Source organism: Strigops habroptila, chromosome 20 (assembly GCF_004027225.2).
Source record: "Strigops habroptila isolate Jane chromosome 20, bStrHab1.2.pri, whole genome shotgun sequence".
NCBI classification, from domain to species: domain Eukaryota; kingdom Metazoa; phylum Chordata; class Aves; order Psittaciformes; family Psittacidae; genus Strigops; species Strigops habroptila.
This window is the reverse complement of record NC_044296.2, coordinates 1,231,023-1,239,473: the sequence shown is the minus strand read 5'-3', so window position 1 is coordinate 1,239,473 and position 8,451 is coordinate 1,231,023. Positions and strand designations below refer to the sequence as shown.

The window sequence follows — 8,451 nt, the reverse complement described above, 5'->3', positions numbered from 1 at the left end:
ACCTACCCCAGGGCCTGTGCTCAGAGGCTAGGTCCCAGCCTGGAAGCACCAACATGTGACACCAACACCCATAGAAAAAATAGTTTAATTAAAACCGACATTCAAATTCTATTTATAAGAAACAAGAAGTTTCAGAGAATCCACAAACCATGAAGTGGTGGAGGACGATGGCCCAGGAATGCCTAGACATTCCAGGACCTCCTGTACAACAGAGGTTAAAGCTGGAGCTGAGGTGGTAAAACCAGAGGTGAGGTGAGGCCGAAGGAGGGGGAGATGGTGGAGGACTAAGATGGAGTGAACTGGGAGAAACATCTGACTGATGGGTAGGAACACCAGAGCTGTGGCTGAGGTAGGATTAGAGGGAGCCCAGAGGGAGTCTTATGGAAAGAGCTAATGGTACTTTGCCACCGCCGGGGCAGGAGTGGGATTACAAGGGATGGGAGAGGAGCCTGGGCCTCCCTGAGGACTGTAGAAGCTCTGTAGAGCGGGGTCACAGGGGAAGAGCACCCCGAGGCAGCACACGAGGTGCAGCCAGCCTGGGTAGAAAACCTCCCTCATACGCAGGGCTCCCCCCCGGATGATGGCGAGCGCCGCGTCGGCAGCAGGAGAAGCAGGAAGATAAACCTTCCCCCTGGAAGCAAAGAGCCAGAGCATCACCCGGAGCCAGGCAGCCCATGGTGGGGGTTGTACCTGTGCACACTGACCCCCCCCCCAGCTTTCTACATGTTGAGGTGGACACAGAACCCCCACGATGCACCCAACTCGTCCTGTTACACATCCAAAAGGATGCTCACCCCACCATAAAGCGGCTGAGGTGCAGGTTTTGGTCCCTCCCAGCCTCCTCCACACACGTACCTGGTGCTCTCCAAGGCTGATTTGGTGTCGATCAGGCCCAGGATGCAGAGTGTGACTGAGATGTTCTTCTTCTGCATGGAGAGCTCGTGGCGCAGCGAGCTGAAGAATCCATCCAGGGCAAACTTGGTGGCAGAGTAAGAAGTGGTGAAGGGAGTGGGGATCTTCCCTGGGAAGGAAAAGGAGAGAATGGAAAACACCAGGAGATTGGCTGGAAGGAGGATGGTGCCATGCAGGGGGAATCTGGATCATCCTGCATCATCGACCCATGTTCCCTTTGGGTGAGTTTCCCTCTATTTCTAGTCACAAACAGGCGCTGAGGCAATTCCAGCCGGTTGTGGGAGCACATCCCAGCACAGGAGCCACCTCCTGGAGAAAGGAAGGAATTGTCTTTTAATTTACCCAGTAACCAGGTCCCCGCTGGGCTAAAAAGCCCCGTGTGATGCTCTGCTGCAGCCTTCCCTCCCCATGACGTGCAAACACATGGACCACGACACCAGGGCACGTCAGGGCACAGGGCAGGGACAAGCCTGAAGCTGGGTATGGTGATGCAGCTCCCTGGAGTGCACACAGAAGCCTTTCTCCTGCTTTTCCATCCCAAACAGTCAGTGCAGCTACTCAGCAGCCTCCTGATGGCCAAAGCCAGAAGGTTGTCGAGTAGGAGGATGACAGAAACACAGGAGGGATGGGCCTGGCTGTGAGGGGCAGGAACCAAAGAAGTAGATCTGGGCATATGGTGAAAAAAGAGCAAAGTTCCTTTGCCACACAAAGAAGGTCTCCAGAAAACAAGAGCAGCCACTGTCCTGCTTGCTACTATTAAAGCATAGCTTGAAAAGGGCTTGAGGGGTTGAAGGACACAGAGAAACACAACGTGTTGGGAACCACCATGTCCACAAGAGCAGTGTTATGGCAGTTAAAGCCACCAACCTGTGAGGGAAGAAACAACCACAAGAGAGCCTTGATTCTTCTCCAGGGTGGGGAGAGCTGCTGTTGCGAGTGACACGTAACTGAAGAAATTCACCTGGAACGGTAAAAGTAGATGTGGAAGAAGCAGGAGGGTTTGGAGGGAAGGTCAGCATGAGCCAGAAGCGGCTTTCATCAATCCCTGGGCTAATGGGAGATAAGAAGGACAGAAGGAAGGAGAGAAGTGAAGTTCTTCCCAGCCATTCCTACACACGCACATACACCACCTGAGCAAACCAGTAACGAAGCCTCTGAACCACTTGAAACACAAATGAAAGCAAAGGTTTGTTCTCAACCATTGCCACAGACTTGAATTTGCCTTTGAGCTTCCCAAAGCCATCCCAGGAGAAGCCAGACTCGTGCAGGAGCTCTTCCTGCTGGGAAAGCTCACCTGCATGAGCCAGCGGGTGTACTCCACATCTCCATCCCACATCTGGAAACGGGTTGTGCCAATGTGGTTCAGCACCAGGTAATCCAGGCCTCCTGGGGACAGGAGAAGCACTCAAAGCAAGGGGCCAGCCCCAACCAGTCCTTCCTCCACACTCATCTCCTCCAGCACAAAAAGCAGCTAAAAGACAGTTACACCCAGACTGGAATTCCCAACCCCCACACCCTCCAGTCCTGAACATCCCTCCCAGCGAGGAACATGGGGAAACTGAAGCAGGAAGCTCCTACAGGAATGAGAACTGTCTGTACTGGAAGCCAAAGAGATGCCCAGATGCTTACCCAGCTTTTGGAGAGCAAAATGAACCACCTTTTCAGGCTCTAAAGGGTTGGACATATCCGCAGGGATATAAAATATTTTCTTTGCTCCAAGTGCCAGGCACTTCTCCATCACCTTGAAGAAGAACACACAGCCAAAGGTTAAACACCATGGACTGGGAAGGGGGGAGAACAGAAGTAAGGACACTCTAAGGTTTCCCCATCCTACACGGTCAGTGAGAGTCAGTTCTGGACAGAAACAACCTTAACTCTAGCTCTTTTCAGCCCACTGAGAGCTCATCTGGCATCCAGACTTAAGCAGACAGTTAACTCTTAGCAGGATGCAGATTCACTCTACCTTGGAAAAGGATCAAGATTCACCTGAAAAAGACAGTCGTCTTCAGGAGAACTCTTCTGGAATAAGGATTAGGCTTTACATTAAGTACTCTTCCTTCCCAAAATACCTAGCAAGGCTCTAGCAGTGTTCATCTTTCCTAGTTCCTTTGCTGAGGATGTGTAGGATGTGAGGATGCCCAGTAATGACACACAGTTTAGCTATTTGCCGAAACACCACCAGTAACTAAGCTGGGTTTGTTCAACAGCAGCTCTGACAGAGCATCTGTCCCACTGACAACTGATTTGTTGGTGTTGGTGGGGTTTTCTGGTACAAGGGCAAATCTCTTTGTCCTCCCTCCTAGAAGGAAGTTCTTACCTTCTGCAGCACAGCTTCCCTCCTAGCAGTCAAAACTATTTCAGCACCAAATCTGGCATAATGATACGCCATCTGCTCTCCAATGCCAGCACTGGCTCCAGTCAGGAGGACACGGGCGCCAGACAACGTCTCTAGTTTATGGGAAAGAGAAGAAGAGATAGAGAAGTAAGTGAAGGAAGCAGCAGAAGAGCTGCCCTTAACTATTGGCAGAGCTCTAAAGCAGAAGGGTGTAAGTGGCAAAGTACAGGTGATTTCCCTCTTTCCCAGATAGTAGGATCCCTTTGGAAATGCTGTGAGAACATTTTGTCTTCCTCTTTGTTTCAAGCTTCTCTTTATTTCTGGGAATGAAGCCCCAACCTCTGGCAAGACTCCGGGCAGGAATGAGACACCAGTCAAAGTTTCTCTCCTGTGATTTCCATTCCAGTTTGGAATGACCCCCCCTGCTGAACCTACCTGGCTTAAAAGAATCTTTCCAGAAGACAGCGAGGAACCCAATTACGAACGCTGTAGCACAAAGCACTTTTCCAATGGGCTTCATATCCCTCCACGTTGTGAAGAGCCAAGTGAAGTCCTGAAGCTGAGCACTCCAGCCCAAACACGGCCACCTCCTTCCCCTGATGCTGGAAGCCAACCTGCAAGAGGCACGGAAAGTCCTTTTGTGTCCTGCATAGCAGAGAGGAGCTGGCAAGAACTGAGACTCCAGCGGGAGCCACCTTTGTCAGGAATGAAAGACAGCGAGGACAGGGACAAGCAGCACTTTGATAAGGAGCTGCAAAGTTGCTGTTCCCTGTGGAAGGGAGGGAACACCAGTTTTGGGAATGGTTCGCATGTGCCCAAGGAAGGGCAGGGCTCGGTGGAACTCCCTGTCCAGAGGGAGCAACCCTGGCAGGCCTCGAGAGAATGAAACCTGCTCTTGTACGAGGAGGGATCCAAAGAGGGCAGGAAGCAGAAGAGCTCACAAAATCATCTCATCTGTCTTCCTGCCTTCCTCAACGAGTCTTTCCACAGCTTCCACTTGCTCCAGGACTGCTGCTTGTGCCATTCAGCGTGTCTTAAATGAACTGGACTGGGGGAATTACCCTGAAAATCATAGAATCACAGACTGGTTTGGGTTGGAAAGGACCTTAAGATCATCTACTTCCAACCCCCTGCCATGGGCAGGGACGCCTCACACTAAACCATGTCACCCAAGATAGAAGCATAGAATAGTTAGGGTTGGAAAATGCCCGTCCTCAGTGCAACCCTCCACTTGTGGAGTCAGCGCCAAGTCCTCATTTAAACCATGCCCTCAAAGCGTAAGTTCACAGCCAAAGCCTTCTCTATGCTGTATGGCTGCATTCAGGTTCTCACAGGTACATTTGATGTAAAAAACACATCCAATCTGAAAAGTAAAATGAATAAATGATTCTCTCTTGTCCAAAAGAACATGTTACCTGCAGCTGCCCACAAAACTTTACAACAGAGAGGGAAATGAAGCTGACAAATTACACTGAGATGTGCTTTGCCATGCTTGGATAACCACCCATGCCTGCGTTACACAGTGGTGTACGAGGCAGGCAGAGAGGTGAGGGATTTCCATCTGGACTTCTCCTTCTTGAGAACTTGTTCCACCAAAGGAACAATCAAACCTCGAGTCAGGACCAAACCTTCCTGACACCACCAGCATCCCCTTCCCAAGCAGAGCATCATTAACCAGGCTGGTTCTCTGCACTCTGTGAGGTTTGCTGTCTTCACACACTCTTTAGGAGCCAGAAGCAGTTGGATACAGTGAATAAAGGACAGTTCTGGGAGGTGTCTTCTGCAAAACTCCCTTGTTCTCCACGCCATAAAGCTTTTTTGGGAGGCAGCAGAGCAGGATATGGCCAATGCTTAGTGAGGGCATGGAACTCCCAGTCTTACCCAAGGTATGGAGATGCTCATGGACTGAATTCCTTGCAGGAGCGTGGCCTGGAGAAGATAAACAGAGGGGAAACAGGAACGAGTGTGAAGCTGAGTTGCTGAAAGGTTCTAATCCAGGAGACCTTGAAGCTGAGAAGTTCACGGGTGGAACTCGAGGGGTTTAAGTTAAAAGCAGAATGTGATCTGGCCACACATGGTTTCTATTTCTACCCATTCTCATTTCTATCCATCCTCACTTCATTCCCGCTCCCCTGTTACCAACAGGGGGACAGCAGCGCTTTAAACCACCTCACACTTGGCTCGAGGTGCACAAAGCACCGCACACGGCCTGGTCTGAACCTCTGGCATTGCCTCAGGATTAACGCCTGGACACCCAGCGCTGATCGCCCCCGCCGCAGCGAGCCGTACCTCGGGGGAACCGGCGCCTCTCACTCCGCAGCACAGGGGCGAAGCGGCGGCGCTGACAGGAAGCAGCGGGGCTGGGGCGGCGCGATACCAGCTCCCGACATGTCACGACATGACGCGATCCCGCCGCCCCCCCCCCCAACCGCTCCCCTCAGCGCGGCCCCGCCCCGTTGCCATGGCGCCACGCAGCGGGGGCGGGGCCTCCCGTGCCACGTGACCGGCTCCCACCGCCCCCCCGCCGCCGTCATGGCCGCCAGGCTCGTCCCCGTCCTCAAGTGAGTCCCCGCGCCCCGCCGAGCCCCGGGACGAGGGTTCGCGGCCCCGTCCCCTCTCCCCGGGCCTCGCAGCCGCCGCTCGCCGCGCCCGGGGGCTCCCCACGGGCCTGTGTCCAGGCGCACGGCTCGGCCTTGTAGCGCCCTTGACCCCGTGCGGCGCCGCGGCCTCCGGCGGCAGCGGCTCCGCGTGTGTCCCGGTGGGTTCGGCAAAGCTCGGCTGCTGAGGGAGCGGCCCCAGAGCGCAGGGACCGCGGGAAGGGGGAGGCCGGGAGGGGTGGATGGAGAACAGGGAAATCCGCTTTCCTCAAACATTCGTGAGTGCACGGGTTTGAATATTGGTTCTCTCTTGCGTCTCTCAGTGGCTCTATCTGTATGTTTTATAAATATATATATGTGTTGTAGCAGCCTTCCAGTGCCTAAAGGGGCTACAAGAAACTTTAGACAAGGGCCTGTAGGGACAGGCCAAGGGGAATGGCTTTAACCTGCCAGAGGGGAGACTGAGGTGAGCTCTGAGGCAGAAGCTCTTCCCTGTGAGGGTGCTGAGACGCTGGCACAGGGTGCCCAGAGAAGCTGTGGCTGCCCCATCCCTGGCAGTATTCAAGGCCAGGTTGGACACAGGGGCTTGGAGCAACCTGCTCTAGTGGAAGGTGTCCCTGCCCGTGGCAGGGGGTTGGAACTGGATGAGCTTTAAGGTCCCTTCAACCCAACCCATGTATTCTGTGAAGACAGCAAGAACCATTAGAGTATTTGTAACCCTCAGATTTCTTTATCAATACCCTCCCTCTGATGGTCACTGAGAGAGGCATCGATAGTTATAACAGGAACTGAACTGTTGCTGCTTTGGATCCTTCCAGGTTTGTCACCAAAGGAGGCCTGGCAGGGGGTGCCGTGTATGTGGCGTACGACCAGGGGCTGCTGGGCAGCAGCACACAAGGTGCTGAAGCCTTCAGGAAAGCTCAGGCAGCGCTGCCTCCAGCCATCCAGGAGTGGATAAGTTACACGGGCTGGGAGGTAAGGGCTGTGCAGCCACACAACCACGTCCTTTGAACGAGGGGGAGAAAACACTGGGGTGATATTGTGCTTCCAGTGGTGCTGATGGGAGTTTTGCTGTTGAAACACTGAAAATGCTTTGATGGGGATTGAAATGGAGGGAGGATAAAACTTGAAATTTAGGGGAGAGAAGGAGACAGCCACAGAGATGGGGTTTCAGGAGTACCCAGATGGTGAATCCTGCCTTCTGCCCCTATGTTGTACTGGGGGAGGGAGCAGGGTCAGCTTTAAGCCTCAGGTCTGTTCCCTTATGAGACTTATGGAGAGTAGGCACCCAAGTGTCTTTGAGACCTGAGGTCAAGGTGATGTGGATCCTGTTACAAGTGAAACCCCTTGAGTGCTGATATTTTCTCTCTCTTTTCTTTTTCTAGCTCCCACCCATTCCAAAACTTGAGTTTTCCCCTTCTGATTTCTGGAATAAAGGTAAAATAACTTCTCACCCAACTGTGAAAGGAGCAAGAGCCAAGAGAGATGTAGAGCTTATACCAGGCTTGTTTCAGTACTGTCCTAAATGGAATGATGGAGAAGGAGGTGATAGATGTTACAGCCTGGTGGAAGGAGCATTGGGACTAAGGAGGCTCCAGGTTTTGCCACTGACACACTGAATGACTTTGCACTTGAATTCATGTAATTGTGAGGGAACACGGTCCACAAATACTGTGACATGTCCAACGTCACCCGTGGAGTATGTGGCAGGGCTGGAAATACAGTGGAACTTAGCTCAGTCCTTTGGTTCAATTATCTGTCCCTTACACAGGTCCTAAGTTGGGGTTTCCCTGTGTCACAAGTGCTACTGAGCAATAAAGCTGTACCTAAACTGAGGATCATTCAGGCCTCGGTGTGCTTGAAAGCTTCTGAGCTAGAGCTGGATCTTTCTGTGTTTAAAGAGATCTCCAATGCTAGAATAACAGTAGGAAATGTGGCTGGAATGCTGCTCTGGGAATAACTCTGCTCTGCTCTCCCTGCAGGAGTACGGATGGTGATGTCTGCCTTGTCCGTGGCTCCCACCAGGGCCTGTGAATACACTGCAGAAGGCTGGAAGTACGTGAAGGACCTTGTCAAATAGTGTCCCGGTTCTCCAGGGTTGTCACTCTCTCCATCCCGTGTTGGCCGTGGGATGAGGCCGAGCCCAGCCCTTGGGAAGGCTGCAATAAAAGACTTTGGAATTTCCATTTGTATCCGGGTTGGTTCTGGCCTAGGACTGGGATAATCGTGTTCTTTTACCAGTGGTCATGAAGTGGGGGCCCTGCTCTGAAGCTGCTGAACTGGTTGTGTTGTGTTACTCCTGAACAGCCTGATGCAAACCAAGCCAACAAGAGGTAACAGAATACAAGCTGAGGAAGGAGTGTCAGAGCACATCAGTGAGGTGAAAGCTGCTTTTGTGGCTTGTCACACAACTGGGAGTAGCCACTACTAGTTGCAATATTTCTTGTTGATGACTGTGTGTAATAGAAGGGAGTTGGTAAGTTTGTGATGAGAGATTACCATTAGCTGTAGTAGCCTGAGTGCTGCACCACACCAGGCTTTGCTTCTCGGGCAGGAGGATTAGTCCACCTCTGATTGCAATGACCTTGCTTTTCTCAGCATAGAGGT

The 8,451-nt window shown here is 52.4% G+C and overlaps 2 protein-coding genes across 4 annotated transcripts; one reads left to right on the top strand and one right to left on the bottom strand.

Moving 5' to 3' along the window:
- Positions 1-67: 67 nt before the first annotated feature.
- On the bottom strand, positions 68-5,677 carry HSD11B1L (hydroxysteroid 11-beta dehydrogenase 1 like). 3 transcript variants are annotated; one of them, XM_030509726.1, is made up of 9 exons: positions 5,537-5,677; positions 5,129-5,176; positions 3,683-3,861; positions 3,230-3,360; positions 2,542-2,653; positions 2,207-2,298; positions 1,780-1,873; positions 856-1,021; positions 68-631 (listed from the first exon to the last, which is right to left on the bottom strand). In XM_030509726.1, the coding sequence occupies exons 3-9, from the start codon at positions 3,765-3,767 to the stop codon at positions 391-393; spliced, it is 921 nt and encodes a 306-aa protein (XP_030365586.1). In that variant the 5' UTR covers positions 3,768-3,861; positions 5,129-5,176; positions 5,537-5,677; the 3' UTR covers positions 68-390. The 3 variants fall into 3 exon arrangements, with proteins under 3 accessions (XP_030365586.1, XP_030365589.1, XP_030365587.1); XM_030509729.1 differs by lacking the exon at positions 5,129-5,176 and having other exon boundaries at positions 5,537-5,616; XM_030509727.1 differs by lacking the exons at positions 5,129-5,176; positions 5,537-5,677 and having other exon boundaries at positions 3,683-4,084.
- Positions 3,907-8,028, top strand: MICOS13 (mitochondrial contact site and cristae organizing system subunit 13). Its single transcript, XM_030509730.1, has 4 exons — positions 3,907-5,808; positions 6,663-6,819; positions 7,230-7,281; positions 7,827-8,028. Exons 1-4 carry the CDS (start codon positions 5,636-5,638, stop codon positions 7,922-7,924), a joined length of 480 nt encoding a protein of 159 aa, XP_030365590.1. The 5' UTR covers positions 3,907-5,635; the 3' UTR covers positions 7,925-8,028.
- The last annotated feature ends 423 nt before the right edge of the window (positions 8,029-8,451 follow it).

Bases quoted from the DNA above. Each gene is read 5' to 3' on its own strand.
- MICOS13 (XM_030509730.1), top strand. From the start codon at position 5,636: ATGTCACGACATGACGCGATCCCGCCGCCCCCCCCCCCAACCGCTCCC. The intron at 5,809-6,662 runs GTGAGTCCCCGC...GGATCCTTCCAG, and splicing joins AGGCTCGTCCCCGTCCTCAA to GTTTGTCACCAAAGGAGGCC. The intron at 7,282-7,826 runs GTAAAATAACTT...CTCTCCCTGCAG, and splicing joins TTCTGATTTCTGGAATAAAG to GAGTACGGATGGTGATGTCT.
- HSD11B1L (XM_030509726.1), bottom strand. From the start codon at position 3,767: ATGAAGCCCATTGGAAAAGTGCTTTGTGCTACAGCGTTCGTAATTGGG. The intron at 2,654-3,229 runs GTAAGAACTTCC...TTCTTCTTCAAG, and splicing joins GGGAAGCTGTGCTGCAGAAG to GTGATGGAGAAGTGCCTGGC. The intron at 1,874-2,206 runs GTGAGCTTTCCC...TTACCGTTCCAG, and splicing joins ACACCCGCTGGCTCATGCAG to GTGAATTTCTTCAGTTACGT.